This window comes from Mesoplodon densirostris, chromosome 5, assembly GCF_025265405.1.
Source record: "Mesoplodon densirostris isolate mMesDen1 chromosome 5, mMesDen1 primary haplotype, whole genome shotgun sequence".
Taxonomy (NCBI): domain Eukaryota; kingdom Metazoa; phylum Chordata; class Mammalia; order Artiodactyla; family Ziphiidae; genus Mesoplodon; species Mesoplodon densirostris.
Window position 1 is genome coordinate 138,369,486 of NC_082665.1, and position 24,276 is coordinate 138,393,761.

General features: G+C 42.7%; 1 protein-coding gene and 1 long non-coding RNA gene across 2 annotated transcripts; one reads left to right on the forward strand and one right to left on the reverse strand.

The window, feature by feature from the left end:
- Window positions 1-24,276, reverse strand: TM4SF4 (transmembrane 4 L six family member 4). Its single transcript, XM_060100202.1, has 5 exons — window positions 24,103-24,276; window positions 23,246-23,335; window positions 10,486-10,625; window positions 1,266-1,455; window positions 1-18 (listed from the first exon to the last, which is right to left on the reverse strand). Exons 1-5 carry the CDS (start codon window positions 24,274-24,276, stop codon window positions 1-3), a joined length of 612 nt encoding a protein of 203 aa, XP_059956185.1.
- LOC132491327 (uncharacterized) lies at window positions 16,463-21,419 on the forward strand. The gene is made up of 3 exons (XR_009532657.1): window positions 16,463-16,556; window positions 16,963-17,066; window positions 20,431-21,419. It is a non-coding gene; the product is annotated as an uncharacterized LOC132491327 (long non-coding RNA).

Genomic DNA, 24,276 nt, shown 5'->3' on the forward strand with positions numbered 1-24,276 from the left:
TTAGACTGGTCCATCTCCCTAGAAGGTAGAAAAAGTTAATTAATTACAACATCATTTTTTTTCTTTGCTTTCTCCTCCCCTCCCTTTCCCTTCCCCATCACCCCTCCTATTCCTGATTACTCCTACCCCTTATTGGTTACCTACTGAATGTTTTCTGTACTTTTCTGACTTGGTTTCAGAGTTTTAATCTGTTACTTAACTTGTGCTTAGGCTATAGGTGTGGAAGCTTCATTTTATTTTCCATCATTTTATTATTAAAATTAATTTTGATAAGTGGCACATGGGGCTCAAGTGCTGTATCTGAAGCCACAGTTAATAAGCAGAGGAGCCAGGAGTTCATAAGTAGAGAACCTGGGGAGGTGGAACCCAGAGACTGTGTTCTTTTCCTTGAAGATATGCTGTCACACGGATTTCCATCCTCTTAAGGAAATAACAGTCAGTACGATGTACTGAGCCTTCTGTTATTAACGTGGATGCTTTTTTTTTTTTTTTTTTGCTGAGCTGCTTGGCATGTGGGATCTTAGTTCCCTGACCAGGGATCAAACCCGTGCCCCCTGCAGTGGAAGCACGGAGTCTTAACCACTGGACCACCAGGGAAGTCCCCAACTCTCAAGTTCTATTTAATTTTTTTCCTCATACTTCAATCTGTGCTCTAAAATAACTTTATGTGTATGAATAATTGACTGATCTGGCTGGTTCAGTAGTTGAAATAATCACCTTGTCCTACTGTCCATAGGTTTATTTTTATTTTTCATATTGTTGATAATTTACAGTCTTATTTGGAGAGCAAATCTCAAAATGATTTCGTTTTATTTTTTGCACTTAAGAATGATTATTCTCTTCTATATCTTTTCCAAGGGAAAGAAAATACCCTTCCATATATTACTCGACAACTTTAACCCACTTCTAGATCTATTTAGGAAATAAAACATTTGGGGACAGACCGTGATGCGTATTCCTGACAATATGTGCCTATAACAGATGTCCACTTCCTGTGGGGATCTTCATGTAAACATCATCATAAACTTCTATATGTATATGGAGTAGGGGTAAGACTGAAAACTTTGGTCATCTTCAGCCTGGGTACGTTAGCATCACAGAGAGCAGAACTTCCCTCAGCTGCTAGAGGGGCTGCCTGGACTTTCCAGCCTGGCTCTGGTTTCCTGCTGTCACTGTCACCCTTTCCACCCCCTCATCCCATTAGCGCTGGTGGCCTGACATGGCCTCCTGTGTGCTGAGAAGGAAGGACAAAGACCCCAACTCACCTGACAGCAGCCACAGCACTGGCAGTCTCCACACAGGGTCCCCAGGAGGCCGTTGATCACCTGGATGGCACAGATAAGTATCTGAACTGCTCCTATGATCAGCAGGATGGAGAAGAGGGTCAGATGCCAGGGAATCACGTTGTCAGGCTTTTGGCACTGGCTCCATAAGTCACTGTCCCTGAGGTAATCTCTGTCGGGGACATGGGGGAGAAAGGAGGTGTTGGTAAAAAGTGTGCAATACCCTAGGCTAGAAAGTCACCATAACGATTTTTCTTTTGCAATACTATCTATCCAAGATATAAGCTCCATGAGAAAAAAAAAAAATCCCATAATAACAACACTTTTAAAAACAATACCTAACAATTTTATTGAGTATAGACTATAGTGCCAGACCCTGTTCTGAACATTGAACACATATTCGCTCCTTTATTTCTCATAGAAACTTTATGGTTCTTTTCTTCCATTTCACAAATGAGAACATTGAGGCACAGAGTGGTTAAGTGACTTACCCCAGCTCACACAGCTACTGAGTGACAGAGTGATTTTTATGAGCTGACCAGGAGGATGGGTAAGTTTAATATCTATTAAGGGGCAAGGAAAATGAAGACACTCCAGGAGCAGAATCTCACAAATGTTCACGGCCTTTATCCTACTATTGTTCTTAAGGACCTTTTGGACTTCTGATAAATTATCTGTCACGTCTAGTGGCCGTGTGAAGCCATGTAAAGTACAGTTGTGTCATATAGTTAAAGGGAAGAGCTTGATTCTTTTAAGGCCTACTTCTAGCCAAATTGTGAACTGACTCAGCTATATTTTTGTGAAGATGTAGGGATTCCACCTGCAAAAAGAGTTAATTAACTAAAAGGAAGAAATAATCTGCTGCCTTAATACACATTTTATAAAAACTTTGAAATAGGAGAAACTGCAATATATTTATAAAATATATACATTAGGAGTCCACTGCAATATCAAGGGCATTGTGCCTTAGACGAGAAATGTGAAGTGCGGTATCTTTAAGACAGCAAGGAGGGTAAAGCGGGTAAAATCTCTTCATATTTATATTCCTTCTCACATTCTTAAAGCCGCAAATTGGTCTCTCCCTCTTCCTTTACTGTCCTCTCTCCTTTCAAGGCCTCAATAGGAAACTCTCCAACTGACTACTAAAGTAATATCCACCTCACTGTTTTTAGATCATTTTGACGATCTGTGTCTGATGATTTCCAATGCATCGGCACACATTTATTTGAGATACATTCTGTATTAAGATTCTGAAAAAATCTTTGAAATGATGGAAGATGCCCCAGAGTTTAGTAGAGCAGAAGGGATAAAGGAAAGAATGAGACTTTCGCTCTTGATTTAAAAATAAAACATTGTTTATCACATTGATTCACCTTCCCATGAGAATACAGGTTCTAGCAGCTCACTGGCTGTGTGACTTGTGTATCCCTCTGTAAAATGGGAATAACAATATCAAATCATAGGGTTAAATAAGGATTAAATTAAAGTGAGGATGAAATGAGTTAACACGAGTAAAGCACTTAGAACAGTGCCTAGCATATAGTAAGTTTTCAATAAACCCTAATATTGTTATTATTTTACTTAAGCCGAGAAGTCTGGTCTAAAGGAAAAAGGCTGGTATTTTGGATTCAGATGGACCTGGGTTTGAATCCAAACATTCCTCTCACTGGCTGTGTATTCCTCACACAAGCCACCTACCACCCCCCACTCCCTGGCCTTCACATCAGTTTCTTCATCTATAAAATGGGCTGAGAACAACCTCACTATTGTGAAATTTCACTGAGATAATATACCTATGTATTGTTGTATAAGACTTCTTTTCACTATGATACTATTATTTTTAAAATTTATTTTTGGCTGCGTTGGGTCTTCATTGCTGTGCGTGGTCTTTCTCTAGTTGCGGTGAGCGAGGGCTACTCTTCGTTGTGGTGCGCGGGCTTCTCACTGCGGTGGCTTCTCTTGTTGCGGAGCACAGGATCTAGGCGCGCGGGCTTCAGTAGTTGTGGCACATGGGCTCAGTAGTTGTGGTGCACGGGCTTAGTTGCTCTGCGGCATATGGGGTCTTCCCGGACCAGGGCTCCAACCTGTGTCCAGGAAGATTGGCAGGCGGATTCTTAACCACTGCACCACCAGGGAAGTCCCCATTATGTTATTTTTAAAACACTCATTTTTCCATTCTGTTTTTTTCCATGTAGTCCTTCCTATCTTTACAATTTTTCAACTTGATGATTATAAGAGGTTATAAAAAGACAATATTTTCCAGGCACATTTTATAAAGAAAAGATCCTAAGGTGAAGTAATTGGCAGTCCCCAGTTTGGATCCTTGGCTGGAGAGTTTGTCCAGTGGTGGGACAACACCACCCCCTGGTGGTGATATTGTTGAACCGCTCACGGGGGAATTTGAAAGCAAGGATTGAGTTTGGGTGGAGAAATCCTCTCAGTTTCACTCCAGCTGCCGCCTCACCCCTTACAAACCCTCACGGATAGCTGTTCCACAGGCCCTTCTTCTTTTCCCCCAAACTCTCAGGTTCTGAGAGTCTCAGATCCCGGGAAATGATTGCTGCGTCCAACCCTCCAACCCCAGATGAGAGAGGGCCCTAATTTTTCATGGATCTGGAGGCTAAATCATGCTTCCACATTCTGTGACATGACGAGAGCTGAGGCAGTTTAAACCCACTGAATCTCATCATTGTGAAAGGCGGCCCCACCTGAGATGCAGTAATTCCATCAGCCTCAGAGTAGAACCCCATGGATTTCATACAACTCACTTCTTACCAGCAGCAAAGGCAGCTGAAGGACGGAGCAGGGGAGCCCAAGGGCTTTGCCTGGGTAACTCGGGCGCCACCTCCTCCTCTGAGACAGACCCCTTGATGCTCCTGCCCTCAGCTGGCTGTGGTACCCCTTCTGTGCTTCCCAGCCCTCTGGTTCCTTCTGGTACACAGTGCCCAGGACCCTGAGCCGTCCTCATCTGTCCATTTGTCTGTCTTCTCTTTGTGACTAGACATCCACAAGGGTGGAGAGCATGTCCCCATCTCTGTCCCCAGTTCCAGCACAGGGATGTTCAGTAAATGAGCAGCTTTCATGTACGGCGTCCTGCCCGCGTTCTGGGTGCTGGGCTAGCTGCGTTCCATCATCCCTCCCAACCTACGAGGAGGTGCTACTTTTCTTGAACAATGTCCCAGGAAATATCCACTGAATGAATGAACATATACACAGATTAAGAAGTTGAGGGGGGAGGGGCAACATGGGGGAGGGGATTAAGAGGTACAAACAATTAGGTATAAAATAAGCTACGGGATATATTGGACAACACGGAGAATATAGCCAATATTTTATAATAACTATAAATGGAGTATAACCGTTAAAAATTGTGAATCACTACATTGTGCACCTGTAACTTATGTAATATTGTACATCAACTCTACTTCAATTATAAGAAATGTACTGCTAAAAAAAAGACATTAAGTATTTAGAAAGTGTTAAAAAAAAAAGGCTGAGGCTAGAGAATGTAAGTGCCTGGATTTGATCTTCCTTCTCTCTGACTCCAAAGCTGGTGCTCTTAATCCTTACACACATTCCCTGTATTTGAGTAATTTTATCCCTTTAGAATAATTAACATATGATGAATTTATGAAATTTGATTTACACAATACACCTCTAATAGTGTGTATAGTTATCTCTAATAGTATGTCAATCAAAGTTTTCCTTTACCATAATAAAGACATTATTCTCTTTGAACCTTCCTGCGACTGGTTGACACTATTGAAATTAATCACAAAATTATCATAAAAGCATAACAGTTTAGGAAGTTCTAATGCATCATGATAAATTCCATTCACAGCAATGCTATATTCATAAAAGTGGATCATCACGTTGACTGTTTCGCGAGTGCTGCGGGGCAGTAATGGTACATTATGTCCATCACGTTCTTTCGTCCCTGCCTGAACCTGTGAGGTAGATCTCGCTGCCACCCCATTTCACAGAGAAAGAGCTGGAAGGTGAATGCATCACCCAAGATCACACCACTGGTATGTGGCAGAGGTGGAACTGGACCCTAAGTCAAGTCGGGCCAAGGGCAAAGCCGGATCTTAACATCTCTGGGGGTTTCCTGCTACATGAAAGCTGGGAACAGGTTGGTGCAATGCCATCTCACCCCGTCCATGTGGCTTTCAGCTCCGGGGAGTGTGTTCGCAGCAGTGTATGGGGTTTCTCGCTAATAAGTAATCACCGAAGAGCAGCTGCAAATGTCTTAACTGAAAGTCCAGGCAGAACACTGAATGGTGTCGGTTCTGTGCTTAATGAGAGAGTCCTCTCCTCACCCCTGAATTCCTTCCCCAGGGAGCAGGGAGGGCTGCAGCCTGACCGGGCCGTGCTGTGCTTGGCTGTGTTGCTTGTCTCTCTCCCACTGCTGATTGTCTTTGGCTTTGCCTCCTGCATTCCCTCCCGCAGCTGTCCCCATGCCCTCGCAAGCTGCTTCCCTTTTAGCAGCTCAGGGTCAAGGTAGAGGTAGCCAATTGTCTCAGAAAGGAAGACCTTGTTTGGGAGGAGGTCCTACTTCAAAGGAAGCCGAGAGGGTGTATCTCAAAATGTCCCAGATTTCTTCTCCCTTCTAGGATGCCTCTTTAGTATGGTTCCCATGACAGAAAAAGTTAACTGTCTTTGCTCCTTTGAAATGACCGCCAACAAACATTTTTAAGGAAAATAGAACTAAATTCTATGGACTTGAAGAGTCCTGATTTTTGTGTCCCAAGCTGGAAACCTCAGAATCCACCTTGATAACCTTCCCTCTTTCTCCTCATACCTAATCCTGATGATTCCATCTCAGACAGTCTCTGACATTTCTCTCCTTTTGAGCCCCAATTCCGCTGCCTTGGAGATGGTCAGGATTTTATCTGGTTGTTACTCTAATCTCCTACCTTGCTCCCTCCTTCAGTTACTGAGACCTTCCATTCATCCTCCACGTCGCTACCATCATGATCATACTAAAACTCCCAAGTGGTCGTGACTTATCCTGCTCAAAGTCCTCTGCTGTTCCCCGATGTCTTGAAGGTCTACCTGCCTCTCAATCACCCGCATCCTGTGGGTCCCTTTTCACCAGCCCCAACATTCACCCTGAGCTTCTGGTCACTCAGAGAGCTGACATTCTCTGAGCGCGTGGGCCCTTTTCGAAGTTGCCTCAGGACTTTCTCTTCTCTCTGCCTGAAATGTGCTTCCCATCCTCTCTGGAAGGCACACTTCTGTGCATCTTCCAAAACCAGCCCATGTCACCTCCTCCCAGAAGTTTCCCTTGCACGCCTCCATTTCCCCCTTTCGGCAAGTGAGGGTCTGTCGTCACCCTAACTTACCATGTACTCACTGGGGCAGGGACCAGGTCTGTCCTTCTGTGCTCCATGTATGGGACAGGCTTCAGCACAAAGTAAGGTCCTGTCAAGTGCTTTTGTTTTTTTAAATTCTCCTACTAATCATTAGCTGTGAAGCCCTGGGCAAATTAACTTTTTGAACTGTATTTTTCTACTGTAGGGATAAGAAATCTTCTGAGATTTATTAGGAATATTAGGTGAGATAATGCATGCAAAAACACTCAGCCATTAATCATTAGAAGGAGGAAGAGGAGAAAAACGAGGAGGAGGTGGTGGAGGAGGAGGGGAAGGAGGAAGAGGAGAAGGGAGAGACGCTGCCACTGCCATTTGGTGATAAGGGAAACTGTCCTGAGTCCTCTTCTTTGATCTCATACAAGTGATTATTTCTTTTCACTCACTAAGTAGCTGTGTATGAATGTTACACTTGCAGCTGCAACAACAACTCCTGTGATGCTTACACACTGGGATCCAATAGATAAGAAGAGTCCATGGGATAGTAAAAAAGATTGGAGACAGAGGCCACTGAGCTTTTCAAGAGGGACTCTACAAAAATCAGATAGTGCAAGTCAATATAAACTGTGCTCTAGAAAAAACATTGTGACTTGAAGTCAGAAAACTTGGATTTGAGCTTCCATCATTAAGAACAGTATTCCTTTGGGCAAGTCAGTTCTCCTCTCCGGGCCTCAGCTGAATTACCTCTGAAGGAGTGCTTTTTGTGAGGATCAGATGAAACATTGTGGGTGAAGGCATGTTGTTAACTGAAAACACCAAGCAACGCAAGGTGCAAGGATTGTTGTAAGAAACTCAAGATGAGCTTCTGCAGTTGGAGGGGAGGTTTGGAGCTGGCAGTAGGAGATAAGATCATAAAGGAAGACAGGACATGGGATGTAGGGAGAATGGCAAGCTGAGGAAAGCCTGCCAGGTGACAGGGGTGCAGTGAGACACCCTGCCTGGACCCATCCTCCTGAAAGCCCTTCCTGTAACAATCGTGGCCTATTTCACACCAAGAGTGGACTTGCATTTTATGTGGGATTAAATTCTAGAGTCAGGGCATGATGGGAAAGAGCACGAATAGTCAAAATCATTCTTATCTTATGAATCACCTGGAAAGTATAATATATACGATTTTGTAATAAACCCCTATGCAGCCATTTTTGATCATACTGTGGTTTGAAGCCACTCTGCAGATGTCTAGGTATGCAAACCTTTCCCCTTCAGATAAATATCAAAGCCCTACAGTGAACAGAGGATGGGCAGAGAATTCTGAAATGTTCCTGCTTTCCTGCACAGTTTATTCTGTGTTTGTTATTAAAGCGCTCTAATCTGATACCTGTTAATGGATGGGTTAGTTGCTGTTGTGAGGAGTAGATAAAACAGCACATATGAAAGCATCTATCACATAGTAACGTGTGATACATGGGTCTGATGTGAATGCAAACTTGCTTCAGCAGGAGGATAGATGCAGAGGGCTTTGAAAAGTGGTTTCCTCAACCTAAATGTCCATCAACAGATGAATATAAAGAAGATGTGGTACATATATACGATGGAATATTAGCCATAAAAAAGGATGAAATGATGCCATTTTCAGCAACATGGATGGGTCGAGAGATGATCATACTAAGCGAACTAAGTCAGAAAGAGAGAGACTAATATCATATATCACTTATATGTGGAATCAAAAATACGACACAAATGACCATATCTATGAAACAGAAACAGATTCACAGACATAAAGAACAACTTGTGGTTGCCAAGGGGGCGTGGGCCAGGGGAGGGATGGATTGGGTGTTTGGGGTTAGCAGATGAAACTATTATATAGAGAAGGGGTAAATAACAAGGTCCTACTCTATAGCACAGGGAGCTATATTCAATATCCTGTAATAAACCATAATGGAAAAGAAAATGAACAAGAGTGTATATGTATGTATAACTGAATTGCTTTGCTGTATACCAGAAGTTAATACAACATTGTAAATCAATGATACTTCAACTAACAAAAAAAAATAAAAAAAAAATAAAAAAGAAAAGTGGTTTCCTCTCCTCCCCCAAGGTGGCAATTCCCATGGTGGCCCACAGAAGAGTTGTCACTGTCCTGACCTGGGGCATTGGTCCCAGCCCACCCTAAGCAGGTGTGAGTGTGCCAGGGGAGGGTGTGAGGTCCTCATGTCAGAACAATATAAGACCATTGTCCTGCCTTGGGGTGTTACTTGGCATGCCTTGTGTTTCTCTCTCCTTTGTTTTGGACATAGATTTATTCAAATTGATTTTAAGTCCATCAAGGGGAGTAGCGTTCACATTACAGAATAAAGAGAAAACAGGTTTAACACTGCACTGACGCTGTGGATAGAAATACTAGCAGAAGGGTCGTTGAAAGGAGACATAATATGTAGCTTCACAGTCGCACCCCTGGGTGGGGGAGAGGGAGCCATTGGGGGAGGGACCTCAGGAGGTGGCTCAACCTTATGCTGTCTGAATGCTGTGCTCAAGCAAGCCAAGTCCACAGCAGTCCTCTGTAAGAGGAGGGGGCTTTCCACAGTAAAATAAACACCGATGGCAATCACTGCATGTGATATGAGGACATTAGAGGGCTTGTACTCCTGTTTCACTACAGAGAAGTGTAGGGATGATATTTTAGGCAAAACACTTGTGGGCAAACTGAGACCTGGTGTCGTACAGAACCAGCCTCCTCCATCTGCTCCATTTGAAGCCTGCTCTCGAGGTTCTGTAGCCTCTCACTATACATTAATAAATAGGGGTCTGACTTAAATAATCGGTGTCAGATTTTTTTAGGCATGGCCTCATCCTCTGTGTACAGGAGGACACATCAACTCTAATTCCCGACCACCTAGACATGTCACTCCCTGTGTTATTGTCCATAATGATGAACAAAACAGGGATTGTCCCAGCCCCCTTGGAAGTTAGCGTCTCGTGCAGCCCTATCTAATCATGCTCAGTGTTGTCCCTAATAGCTGTGTGCAGCTACTGAGTGCTTGAAATATGGCTAGTGTGACTGAGGAATTTTAAGCTTTATTTCATTTACGTGAATTTAAGTTTAAGTAGACACGTATAGCAACTGTCTACCGCCTTGAGCAGTGCGGTCTAGGGGCAGCAGGATGTGTAATATAAAAAGACTAATAATACTCGAAGTTAGAAGACGTGAGTTTGCTCCCTGTCTCTGCTGCCCACTAATTGCGAGACTTGGAGCACATCACACTTATTCAGCCTGTCTCGGTGGGGAGTTACTACCTCTTGACGTTGCTGTGGAGATTAAATTATAAATTTATTTTTTAAAAAATTCTTTATAAACTACAAAGTACCGTGAAAATAGGAAGTGTTACTTTAATGAGTTCTATTAACAATAACTCTCATGAAGAACCTACAGTGTTTTCAAGGTCGTTTTCCATACACCTGCACCTTAAGAGATTGTTTCGTTATCCATCATTTGGGGTATTAGTGAAAGCCTTTGAGCTCTGTTAATGAGTAATCATTCTCTTTTTCTGTTATAAGATTTTCAATGGAAGGCACTGTTCTCTGTTTATTAATATTATTCGTTGCCTCATGTTGATGCTAATAAATGTTTGAATGCAAGTGGTGACACCACCAACCTCCTTCCCTCAGGCCAGCTGAGTGCCCTCTTCCATTATTTCTCCTGGTGTCTGTCCAAAGAGCACCTAGAGGTGAGATCTGGTGTGACTTCACCCCACAACTCCAGCTCTGCCGCAAAGGAGCAACTTGCCTGAGACTTGTAAACGGAAGGTGGCGGACCTTGAGCAGTCCCCCGTGGGCCTTTACCTGCTGGTGCCCCCAGTGGTGACATGTGAGCATTGAAGGGTGTACCTTACCCGTCCAGGAAGGGGTATCCCCACGTGCTATTATTGACCATGAGGCATTTTGGACCCTTGTGGATGGAGACAGCTGAGATGATAAATGAGTAGCCGGCACCCAAGACTCCAACCACAGCAAATATTGTGGAGATGAACATCTGAAAGAGAAGGAGAGAGACCGCCAGGTTCTTAAGGTGTCCAGAGATTACACACAGCACGCCTAACTGGCCTGTCATTGAGCATGGTGAATATGGGGAAGTTATGGGGTATGCAGCCAGTTTTTACTGGAAATGGGGCCTGTGGGGTCTCCTAGAATGAATTTTGGTGTCTCATGTCCCTTTCTCCAACCCCATCCCCATCTTTTTCACCTATTCATTGATGACTTAAATGCTAGTTATGGTTTGATACCTTTGAACCAGGATTTTTAACCTTGTTAAGAACAGATTGTCCTTCACAGGCCTAATATGGAAGACCAGCCTATTACAAAATCAAAGAATCTTAGAATGGGAAGTGATCTTCAGTTCTGTGGTCCAATCATCTCACTGAGGCTAAGTCACAGTGGGGCCTCATGTGGCAGGAAGGTTCTGCTTATGAGAAAGGGTAGAAGTGTAGAGTTTCTCCTCATCAGTCCTAGTTACATTCCTTGAATTCAAAAAGATTAACTCCAACCTCTCTTCCATGAGGTAGCAACATTTAAAATATCTGAAGATATTTTATATCTTACACAACAGTATTTTCTATATGACATCTCTCCACCCCTTCCACCCTCTGTAAGTTTTCTCTTCTTTGGGTTACACAAGCCCAACGATTCCATTCTTTTAAATATTTTTATGTGACAGAGATTAATTAGTGAAAATTAGATTGTACTACATCTTTTTTTAAAATTATAAAATCAAGATAGGATATAGAATATAAAAGACAGAAACAATCCTGGAGCCTATCCAGGCTAATTCCCTCTTAGAGATGAAAAAAAAAAAAAGGGCCTAGAGAGGCAATGTCCATTCTAAACAGTAATTAGAGAGTAGTGTGGAAACATTAATAATTCTGTAAATAGAGGTGGAAAATGATCACTTCTATTGCTTTGCGACATGAAGGTGTAGTGCAAAGTACAAGAGTTTAAAAGTCAGCAGAACCCAGTGTGATGACTGGCTCTTAGTTTCTCATCTATAAAATGGGCATGATAAAGCCTACCTAAATTAGATGTGATAACCCAAGTTAAATGTCAGATACTTCCTCTTTCCCCTTCCCTGTATTACTATCAATCTTTTTACAGTATATATTTGAGGGTTTGAGGGTGGGGTTAGAGTGTAGAGAGGATCTACCTGTGCCTGGGCAACTGTAATCTGTGTAATCTATTTAGCTGGGGTTCATATTCATATCATATGTCTTATCATATATAAATGTATTTTTAAAAATTTATTTATTTATCTATTTATTTTGGGCTACGTTGGGTCCTCGTTGCTGTGTGCGCACTTTCCCTCTAGTTGCAGCCAGCAGGGGCTACTCTTCGTTGAGGTGCATGGGCTTCTCATTGTGGTGGCTTTTCTTTGTTGTCAAGCATGGGCTCCAGGCACATGGACTTCAGTAGTTGTGGCACACAGGCTCAGTAGTTGTGGCACATGGGCTTAGTTGCTCCGTGGCATGTGGGATCTTCCTGGACCAGGGCTCGAACCTGTTTCCCCTGCATTGGCAGGCGGATTCTTAACCACTGCACCACCAGGGAAGTCCCTATAAATGTATTTTTGATGCAACTTTCCAAGACTGAGCTCTGGCTCCATGCACCGTGTCTGACTTCCCAAGTAGAACTGACCATTCCCTTCTTCATATTGAGAGAGAACAAGACCCTGTGGAGTTCCTGGGCATGGAAGCCTTTCCATGTCCCTGTTTCTTGTTTGTAGGGAACAGACTCTAGCCTCCATGACCTTCCCAGAATCCCAAAGAGCAGATTTGAACAGTTGCTAATCAGGGAATGGAGAGGATGCAGAGACAAGGGAGGAACAGCCAAGAAACAATAATTCAGCCTTGGGGCAGGGTCCTGGTTCCATCTCAAGGGATACACATAATAATATCTTTGAGCTCTTTATAGAACTAAAACCCCCAACAAATGGAAGATGTTAGCTTTCTTCATTCCAGAGAAGGTCAGAGTTTGATAACCTTGAGAAGCTCATCAGGAGACCACCTGAGACCAGATTAAAGAAGTTCAGGTCCTGCGCACACCCTGATCCTTATCAGCAAAGCTGCCCTTGAACCGTTGCTATAAAACTCCTCACCAGATCCTCCTGGGTTGGGACACAGTTTTTCAGGGCATAAGCCTGCTGTGTCCCCCTTTGCCAGACAAAGCAATAAAACTATTCTTTTCTACTTCACCCAAAACTCTGTCTCAGAGATTCAATTTGGCACTGGTGTACACACAAGTTTTCAGCATCCATGTCTCCCACCTCCAGCACTCTAGAATGTATCAACTCCCATCATAGCACAGTATGTGTAACACATTACTGCATAGCTGTTTATGTCTGTCTTCCCCAACCAGAGGACAAACTCCTTGAAGCCATGGACAGTGGGTTATTTGAAGGTAGTTAGGACATTGCTCTACCCCTACCACCAACAGTTTGTTTTTTTTTTTTTTTTCCTCCCCAGCTTATCAAAGGCACTGGATAACTACTTATTGGATATTTTCAATGACTGAAGTTCATATACTCATTATTTAGATTTTTCCTCTTAATTTTTATGCCTAGGATATCCTAAACCCATTCCTACCATCAAGAACATTGTGAATATAATCTAGGTCAGAAGTAAATAAAAATTGGGGTCAATTTATCATGTTAGAACAGGCAATCTCTCTTCCAAAGGATGTCTTGTTGAATAATTTTGGAAATTGCTGAATTGTATAAAGTTAAATAGGTTTCATTCCTGTTGTACTTCTAAGAATCTTTGTGATATGCTAATATGTATGAAGCTTCAAGAAGGGGATATACTATGTATACTGGAATGTAAGGAAAATGATTAGCTCTCAAATTATCCCTCCAAAGTGAGGGACTTGCTTTAGAACTGTATCCTTATTTCATCCATCAGGTAATAGGACATTTCCTCATATTTGTACAAACAAGTATTGTGTGGGAAAGACATTAGTCAGAAACAACTCAATTACTGCTGGATGACAGAATTATTTAAACATTTCCTTCTTAACACAGATTTGCTAATTATTCTAGGAAAGTTGATCTCACAATTCCTAGTTCCAGATATTATAGTTAACAAGCCTTTTAAAGGGCGTTCTAGGGCTTCTGTGGTGGCGCAGTGGTTGAGAGTCCACCTGCCGATTCAGGGGACACAGGTTCGTGCCCCGGTCCAGGAAGATCCCACATGCTGCGGAGCGGCTGGGCTCGTGAGCCATGCCCGCTTAGCCTGCGCATCCGGAGCCTGTGCTCCGCAATGGGAGAGGCCACAACAGTGAGAGGCCCGCGTACCACACGCAAAAAAAAATAATAAATAAAAAATAAAGGGCATTGTAATATAAGTATGTTTAGTGTTTAAAATTGTGGGGATCATTAATATAAACTTGCAAGAGGGATGTCTGAATACTATCTTCATCTTATCTGAATTGATATTTATGACTGAGTGAAATTTCCTCTGACAGCATCATACATGGATACAAAAATGTCATTAAATGGAAAAAAAAGATGTGCTGTGGGAAACTTTTGATGGCTCCAATGGTGTCTTTAGTGGGAGCAAAGATATTAAGGTCAAAAAACATGAAAATATTTTAAAATAAATGAGAGGAGAGGAGTAATATTTCAAAATCAATATATTAAAATTATTTTATATTTTATACATGTGATTTAAAATATGCATATATCACAGAACGCTTATGTATATATTCACGTTAGTCAAATAACTTTTTTTTTTTTTTTTGCGGTATGCGGGCCTCTCACTGTTGTGGCCTCCCCCGTTGCGGAGCACAGGCTCCGGACGCGCAGGCTCCGGACGCGCAGGCTCAGCGGCCATGGCTCACGGGCCCAGCCGCTCCGCGGCATATGGGATCCTCCCAGACCGGGGCACGAACCCGTATCCCCTGCATCGGCAGGCGGACTCTCAACCACTTGCGCCACCAGGGAGGCCCAAAGAACTTTTTTTGAAACTGCTTTCTGGGAAAATAAGAGGTGGTTTCATACCAAGTTTCACCTTATATTTGGGTATGTATTGTAATTTGCAGGGTTTTCTGATCTCATTGGAGCCTATAACTTCTTCCCTTGAGCCCTTGCAATGACACAGTTTGGGAGATGCTGCTCCAATGTAACGAGAGCTTATCTAGCTACTTCTCTGTCTCTGAGCTACCTCCATGCTCCAATCAACTTGCTGTTCAGTTAGACACAGCTGGTATTAATCTAGGAATGGTCGGAACGTTCCAGTAGACCAATTGAAAGCTTATGCTCAGGTCAGTTTTTCCTAATGTTTTACCTCTTGTCCTTTCAGAGTGAGGCTCTGAGTGGTCTGGAAACATTTTTGACATGTGGTCCTTGGGATGGATTGGATTGTCTCAATTAAAAAAGAAGATTCTATGAAGGAAGGGTCTCTCATCTTAAAATTGCTTAAAAGTCTTCAAAAGCCAGAATTTCCACTAAATAAATGGTTAAATATTCTTATAATTATGTTTTCACAAAAATGACGATCTCAAAAACCTTCCAGTGCAATCATCTCACTTTCTAGATAATGCAAAGAGATTCATTCTGTGACAGCCTTCGATGTATTATCTCATTTAATCTTCTCAACAAACCTGTGAGGTGGGTGTGATCATCTACACTTTCCAGACAGGAAACTGATACTACTAGAAATTAAGATAATTGCTCTAAGTCAAACAAAGAGTAAAGTGGTGGGACTAGGATCAGTCCACGGCCACTTGTTTCCAAAGCCCATGCTTTTGTGACTTTCTCAAATCACACATCTAGAAGGTGGCTGAGCTAGATTAAGAACTGAGGTCTCTTGGGCTTCCCTGGTAGTGCAGTGGTTGAGAATTTGCCTGCCAATGCAGGGGACACGGGTTCGAGCCCTGGTCTGGGAGGATCCCATATGCTGCGGAGCAACTAGGCCTGTGAGCCACAACTACTGAGCCTGTGCGTCTGGAGCCTGTGCTCCTCAACAAGAGAGGCCACAGTGGTGAGAGGCCCGCGCACTGCGATGAAGAGTGGCCCCCGCTTGCCGCAACTAGAGAAAGCCCTCGCACAGAAACAAAGACCCAACACAGCAAAAATAATTAATTAATTAATTAATTAATTAATTAAAAAAAAAGAACTGGGGTCTCAGGGGAAGTGGCAACATAGGGGTAGAGGACAAGAAGTACAAAGTATTAGGTATAAAACATGCTACAAGGATATATTGGACAACACGGAGAATATAGCCAAAATTGTATAGTAACTATAAATGGAGTATAACCTTTAAAAATTGTGAATCACTGTATTGTACACCTGCAACATATAATATTGTACAGCAACTATACTTCAAAAAAAACAAAAACAAAAAAAAGAACTGGGTCTCCCTCCCAGTCTAGTATCCTGTACCTACCACCTCTTCAAATACACACACACACAAAACACACTGCCACTAGCACCAGATATTCTGTTATTTGCAAATTTCTCTGTGAATGACATTGGTTCTCTCACAGAAATAAAACGACAGATAAGGAAAAAATATCTTTTTGTTTATTTGACCTTCTGATCTTGAGTTCTAATTATTAGTCAGGAATCATGAAACTATTGATTATTAAGAATGGAAGAGTATCTAAAATTGCTGTAATAGAAAAGACAGGTCACTTTTCCAGGAAGGCAGTTTGGAAGTCTGCGGAAACCAGGGTTCCGGCCTCCTCAGTCACCCAGGCCCCCGCCTCCCTGGCCTCAGCTTCTGGTGGCAAACAGAACAAAGGGGTGGGTGGTTCCAGAAGGTCCCTTCGACTAAAACAACTCCGGATTTCATCATCCACTGGCTGGTAATGAGAGGAGAAATCTGTCTTGTGCTATTCCTGCTGTGTGAGATGAGTGGAGGATTTTAGATATCATTCCGGGAACATTTCAACAGGCAAATGTTTGCAGACACAAAAAGTGAGTACAAATGCAAACAGTCCTCATTTTAGGCAAGTCTGAGTAAATGAAAAACCAGGTTAATATAAAATAGCAATGAGATAATTTTCCCCTTTATCAAAGAGTCCCCCTTGTAAGCACCTCTATCCCAACACTGTCCAACTGAAATACAATGCGAGCCATATACATAATTTAAAATTTTCTAGTAACACTTCTTAAAAGGTTTAAAAAAATGAGATTAATTTTGATAATATATTTCCCTTAACTCAGCATATCAAACATATTATCATTTCAACAGGTAATCAATATAAAAACTACTAATGAGATATTTTACATTCTTCTTTTTACCAATTCTTTGAAATCTGGTATGTGTTTTATACTTATGGTACATCTCAATTTTTCTTATTTTTTTTTTTTTGTGGCCAAGCCTCGCAGCATGCAGGATATTTGTTCCTTGACCAGAGATAGAACCCGCGCCCCCTGCAGTGGAAGCACAGAATCTTAACCACTGGACCGCTAGGGAAGTCCCAGGTACATCTCAATTTAAAAAAAAAATTATTATCTTTATTTATTTATTTATAACATCTTTATAGCAGTGTAATTTCTTCACAATGGTATGCTAGTTTCTGCTTTACAACATAGTGGATCAGCCACACACACACATATATCACCATATCCCCTCCCTCTTGCGTCTCCCTCCCACCCTCCCTATCCCACCCCTCTAGGTGGTCACAAAAGCTGATCTCCCTGTGCTATGCGGCTGCTTCCCACTAGCTATCTATTTTACATTTGGTAGTGTATATATGTCCATGCCACTATCTCACTTTGTCCCAGCTTACCCTTCCCCCTCCCCGTGTCCTCAAGTCCATTCTCTAGTAGGTCTGCACCTTTATTCCTGTCCTGCCCCTAGCTACATGTAAAAGAACAAAATTAGTTCATCTCAATTTTGATTGGCCACATTCCATATGCTCAATAGCCACATGTGGATAGTGGCTGCTGTATTGGACAGTACAGTCTAGAACATTTGGAAGATTGATTTTTGGTAGTAAAATTAAGAAAAATGGATGGATATGGTCTGTACTGATTTCCTGATTATGGTTACTTGCAGGAGGGAGGGATGTATAACAGAGGAGGGCAAGACAGTGACCCTCAATTGAAGCAATAAGGTTTTATTTCTTTAAAAAACTTTCTGAAGAAGATATGGCATCAGGTTACAATTTCATAAAGCTACAGGTAGTATGTTTTGCTTTTGTATTCACATTTGAAATATCTCACCTTGAAATAAAAAAATAATACTCCAAATAATTTTTCATAACTTTTCCAGAATGAATGACCTACATGAAGCAAGGTACACTTTATGTCCCTTGTTTTAAGTCATTTCATGTTCAGAAGTCTTTAAAAAATTACTAAATTTACTACTCTGAGATATTATCAATCTTAAAATCAGATGAAGTACATTCCATGTATCATGGGTTTCATGATACACAATGTTTCATGTTAAAAGAGAAGTTATTGAAATCAAGTTGAATATGTCAGGGAGCAGATGCTTCAAGTTGGTGCTTTTTAAACTAAACAGGCAAAAGGCCTGGAATATTTCTGGAAGGAGACACAATAATTGGAAACACTGGTAACTTCTGGGGAAGGGCGTTGCCAGACTTTGGAGTCAGGAATGTGTGGCTTCCGTTGTCGTTTTTGTACTGTGGACATGTTTTCCCTATTCTAAATGAATAAATAATAAAGGGGGACACTGCTGTGTAGCGTAGTGGTCAAGGGCATGGGATACAGGCAGACAGATCTGGGTTTGAGTCCTGATTCCTCCCTCATGAATTTGGGAAGGTCATCTTTCTAAGATCTCCATTTCTTCTTCTGTGAAATAAGCCTCGATAATAACTACCTGTCTCCCAGAGATCATAATATGTAAGATAACTAATCAAAAATAGGAAATAGGGAATCAAATGTACACATTGTCTAGCAAATCAGATAACCCCCAGGTGGGGTAGGCTCTTAGATAATGCCTGGTACCTCACTGTGGGGATACCCAGAAATCTCTTTTGCCTATTTCCAAGATTTGGATAATTTCCCATGACATTAACAAGTCCTGATAAGTGTCATTATTATATTATAATGTTTTAATAATCATAGTCTCACATATTTTAACCTTCCAGAAATACAGAGGGTATAGCTCTGGGGAGAAAAATAAAAGTAAACAGGCTGACTGTCTTATGGTTGCTCAACACACATGTTCAGTTTGTATTTCTAAAGAAATATGTGTAATGTATACACTTCCCTTGAAACGGAAGAAGATGCTCTTGAATTCACCATGTGTCAGCTTTAAAGCCTCCCCCTCTACTGGGCTCTGGAGGCAGACAATGTGGGATGAGATTCCAGCTCTTCCCTGGTCCGTGGTGTGTACTTATGTCAGTTGAAGCAAATGGGGGAGGGGCGGGGGTCTGAGAAGTGGGGAAGGGTGGGTGGTTCGGAGACATGGTATTTTGAGGCTTGGGTAGTGGCAACATGTTGGGGAAACATCTCTGGTGGGCACGAAGGTTCCTCTCAGCAAGTTTTCTAAGAGGTACATAGATATTACTTGAAGTGTTTTCTCGCTTAAACGTGAATGTCCTCCTGTATTTTCTGCCTCAGCCTTGGGAAGCCTGGAAGACAGACAGGGGCATGGTGGGTGTGGTGGTCAGAAACTCAGCTCGCAAGAGCTTCAGTTTCCTTATTTATAAAATGAGAAGTTTAATGCCTAACTCATTAGGGGCTATTGTGAGAATTGAGCCTGATAAAGTACGGAAATCACCTGAAATCCTCCCAGAGCGTTCATTTTCTTCATTCATCCAACAAGCATTTATCGAGGACCTATGTGTCCTCAGTTCCCCAGGCACTTGGTACTACTCTCCCCTGCCCTGCACGCTGAGGCTTGCAACCTCTTCCCGCATTCTTGCAATGTCCTTACGAAAGGTAGCAACTGCCACGGTCCATTTTACAGCAGAGAATTTTGAAGCATAGCAAACATTTACTGAAGAAATAGGGTTTCATACTTTTAAGATAATCTGTTATTTCAAAAGAAGTGTCTTTCTTAAATCCCCCTCAAACGGGCTGTAATTCCAAGGAATGCAGAGGCGGCTGTCAGCGCCAGGGCTCTTGGCCTCAGGAAGTACTGACAGCAGAAGTGCTTACACAGAAGGCATCCCTAAGGGGCACTGGCGAGCCGAGCTGGTCATGGGGAGAAGTGCTGACTCTACAGTGAATAGAATGATTTATGACCTAACCAAGCTCTTCCTTCAGAACAGGTCTGTCAACCATCTGGCCCTGCCTATGGGGGGGGGGGGCTTTATCTGCCTGATATACTTTCAGGATGCTGAAATGCCAGCCTACCCCTAAATATCTCCTTTATCAGGCCCATTATTAGAGACACTCTTCTGAGTCAAGGTCAAGGTCTTCTCAAGGCTCTTATTAAAGAACATACTTAACACAAAAGAGTTGATAAAATTAATCAGCTGTCCCATTGGACCCTGAGATGTCAAATTTTTTTTTTTTTTTTTTTTTTTAAGGATTAAAGGGCAGGAGACCTTGACGAACCACAGATCAGCAGCTAGGGCACCTCCAGTTTCGGAGAATGAGGTTGAGACCTAACTACAAACCCAGGCCAGGGTTTCCAAAGCCCACCTGGGAAGTCACTCTCCTCTCATAGCTTTTGCCCCAGGGCTCCCTTTTCTCAACTCTCATTTACCCTAATTTATTTAAAAGATTGCAGATCCCTGGGACTGGGTTTCAGTCTTGCTATGCCTCAGAGGAGAGTTTGCCTCTATTTTTTAGTTTCACTATGAAACTATCAATTAGGTGACCTCAAGATTTTTTTTCCCCAGCTCATTGTCTTGCTTTATCTCTACAGCCATCACATCCTGCTTCCACTATTGATTCATATGTCCTGGTTTTACTACCCAAGGGAAGGGAAGAGAATGATGCAACTGACTTCTGGGGAATATTCCAGAAAGATGCAGCAAAGAAGAGAGGAGAGAGAGAGGCCAGGAAACAAATGATGGAGAGCAAAGCTGTGAAGACAGCCGCAGGATTTAGCTCAGCAGCCCTTGGCCTAGTCTGTTCCTGCCTCACAGACCTTTCTACCCAACAGGATTTCTTACACCACGTTCCTCAGAAGCCCAGTGTTCCTTAAACACCTGGAGGGGAAGGCTGTGAGCCTTTGGAAAACTAATTCAAACCTTTAGCATTACAGTACCAATCAAATTATGCTACAGCTTTTTTTCTTTTTGTCTGACAAAATGTTTGTAAATACCTTTCTTCAGAAACTGATGATTGCTCCAGAACCTCAGAACCTTAAGGAAACTTGGCTCTAAAGCAGGGGCATGAACCCAGTGGCCCTTAGGGGTGGGTGAAGAGCTCAGTCACGCCCAGTACAGGCCGTTTCTGTGTCAAAATGGAGGCCCAGGAGTAACAGCTTATTTTTTTGTTTTTTGAAAAAGAAGTAAGATATCTAGATATTTTTTTGTGAAATCTCTCTACCTTTAAAAGTTGGCAGCTGACTAACAAACAAATGAACCCCAAACAAGAAATCCTTCTGCTGGCCACCTAGAGTGTGGTGCCCCTGGTACAGGGCAGGTCTGGCTGTGTCTTGGTTTCCAGCTGGCAGAGCTGGTCCTTTGACTGGCACTACCCTTGTGGACAGTCCGCCAGTGGCTGGGAGGGGTCATCCTCAACCCACACCAAAGGCAGATGCCCCCCGTGGGGTGAAGAAACCCAATCAGACAACTTGAATTGGGCAGACCAAATGTTTCAGATTGTATTGACTCCACGGTGCTTGTAAAAATGTGACTTTTCTGCCTTCCTCTTGGACGTCACATAAATCTAATTTAAAAACACTCTTTGCACAATACTTTGAATATTGTTTCGCATCTCACTTTGGTTATGTATAAACCTAAAAACAAAGGAAATAAACAAACAAAAACCCTGGCTTTATACTGGCTAATCTTCAGACTTCTACTCAGCACCAGGGAATGAGCTGTTAGATTTCTAAGCAATTCATCCAAATTTCTTAATTGCTAATTTTTTTCAAATTCTTGTTTCCAATTTATTGCCCCCAAATCCATAAGGTATAGTGGGATTACATTTCAAAGAGAAAATGAGTTACATATTTATTCCTTTCCTTTATAATTAAGTATAGTAAAATATCATTATATATAGCACATGTTACATAATTGTAGCAAATGAACTGTGGTTGATTTTTACATCTCTTTGTAAATGAGGATTTTAAATGTTGCTATAATAACCAATGCTTGATGGTGTTAAAAAGGTGAGAACGTTCTCTTTGAATGATCCTCGATCTCACATGGAAAAGCATCATTGTATTTGCAGTGCACCAGCCTCAGCGCTTCATATGTAGTCAACAGATATTTTTTAATTGACTGAGCAAATAGTGATGAGAAGGAAATGTTAGAGATGATTCTGTTTCAGGGCAAATTGCTACACCTTTCCCTTTAAGAGGTTAAGGTAAGAGTGTGTAGTTCATCATTGGGGTTCTCTTAGATGGACAATTGAATCTCGGGAAATTAGAGCAGGAGCTGGTCTTACTCATCATCCAGCCAGTAATTCCAGTTCAGTCTTCTTCATTTTTGCCACATCAATGTACCTGAACTCAATATTTTTCTTTAAGTCAACTCTCTATTTTATTCATTTATATCGCCTCTATGAATGAAAAACTAGAATCATTAACACACATAAACAAAATATTATTGAATTTCTAGTTAATGTTTCTTGCATTCCTAGAGCTGGAGACTTGGTAGAAAGGGAGATTACAAAGGATTAGAAATAGTAAAGACATTTCCATCAAAATAAGAGTTTTCTTGATAGAATCGAGAGGACTGAAGGAGAATCAAAATTAACTTTCTATGTTATTGAAAGAGCACTTCTGTGTACTAGCAGAGCTTGTCTGTACTTGGGACATTCTGATCTAGTCCAACTTCCTCATCTTATAGATGAACAGAGGAAGGCAGAGGGCACCCCAGTTGCAGAAATAGAGCCCAACCCCACTCCCAGGCTTCTTCCCACTCCAGCTTGGAATGGTGAAGCCTAGTTTCTCTAGCTTGCCCACTAAAGATGTATGGCTGCAGGAAACAAGAAAGGAAACGGAAGGCCCGAGGCAAAATCCAGGTAGAGGTAGGGAAGTGCTGAGCCTCTGAAGCAGTGAAGCTGGCAGTGGTGTGGATGGAGAGTTTAGGGGGCTATCGGGGAGAGGAGGTTACCATCTGTTATCCTGTCCCAGCTCCCCTTTACAGATGAGGCAATGCAGAGCCAGAGAAGGGAAATGACTTGCCCAAGGTCTCAGGGCTTCGAAGTGGCAAAGGGAGAGTCACAGCCCCCATCTCTGCCTTCCGAGCATGCATTCCTTATACAGCATCACTGCAGTTTTCCAATTCTGATATCCCTGCCTGTTTGTAACATTTTAAATGGTACTCATACCCTATAAGTAGGAGGGCTATGGTTTTAAATTTTTATGATTATCGTTATTTTGCACCAGCAAGAATCCCACCTTCATCCCTGTACCAGCTGCCCCCAGAGTCCTGCCTGGGGCCGGTAACTCAACCCCACGATGCCCAGCGCGAGGAGGCAGTGCGCCCCGGAGCAGTTCTGCCCCTCCCCCTCCCCTCCCCTCCCCCTCCCCCTCCCCTTCCCCCCCTCTCCCCCCAACTCACCGCAAAGCGCTTCCCACAGCTCTCGTTGCCACAGCACCTGCAGCAGTCATTGTTCTTCAGGCCCAAGAACACCAGCGCAGGGAAGATCATCTACCGGCAAAAGAAGCACCTCAGAGTGGGTCTGGTCTGGCATGTGAAGGGGGGGCCCGAGCCTGCCTGCCTGTGTGAGGAACTACATCCGCAACGTGGGACTCGGTGGCCAAAGAGGGTGGAAGAGCTAACGGCGCCTGGCTGGTGGGTAGACGAGTATGATGGAGGCTTTAGGTTCTATCTGGCCTGACTGCAGCTCCAAGGCAAGATGTCAAGACATGACACCCCGAGTTTCCATTTACATGGTGGGTTAGGATAGGGATAAGAAACTTGTCCTCAGTTGGAATGAAACATGAATCTCTCTCTCTTTCTCTAAACCAGAGGTCGCCAACTGCTATTGGAAACAAGGGGTAAAGAAATCATTAGCACAAGAGTGGAAGAGGAACCCACAAACACCTCCTTCTCTTGGTGGGTTTTAGTCAATCGATTAACTAGAAAATGTGTGCTCCTTCCCCAACCTCTTCAACCCGGCACCGCAGCATTATCTTGTTAAAGATATTCTACGGCTCTCAGTTTGGTTCAGGGAAGTCAACTGACCCATGGGAGCTGCCAGCCTAAGCTTGGGGATTTCATTACTTAGTCAATTTAGTGCACATGCCTCTGGCAAGTCCCAATGGGGAGGGGAAAAGATGAAAGTGCTGACTTTTCATCAAGCGATGCTTGGGCTTTTGTTAGCAACTAAATCTCTTCCTGTTCAGTAAGTACCCAATTTTAAAAGGATGGAGCGAAAATCTCCTCTGGGGAGATGTTAAGGCTTCCTTACTCACCAAGACCCCGCTTCCTAATATTCCTCCAAAATACCAGACCTCGTCAGAAAGGTGGTCATTGTTGTCTATCACTTTTCCTCCAGGGAAAAATAGCAGGAGGTGAGCCAGGAAGGCAGACACAGCGAGGGGAATGAGGGTGCTGCCCAGGCACTTGGCACACCTCTCAGTGCACAT

Excerpts from the sequence above, each read along its gene's own strand:
- TM4SF4 (XM_060100202.1), bottom strand. The coding sequence starts at position 24,276 with ATGTGCACTGAGAGGTGTGCCAAGTGCCTGGGCAGCACCCTCATTCCC. Across the intron at positions 23,336-24,102 it reads TATTAGGAAGCGGGGTCTTG|ATGATCTTCCCTGCGCTGGT; the intron begins GTGAGTAAGGAA and ends TTTTGCCGGTAG. Across the intron at positions 1,456-10,485 it reads GGATACCCCTTCCTGGACGG|AGATTACCTCAGGGACAGTG; the intron begins GTAAGGTACACC and ends TGTCCCCGACAG.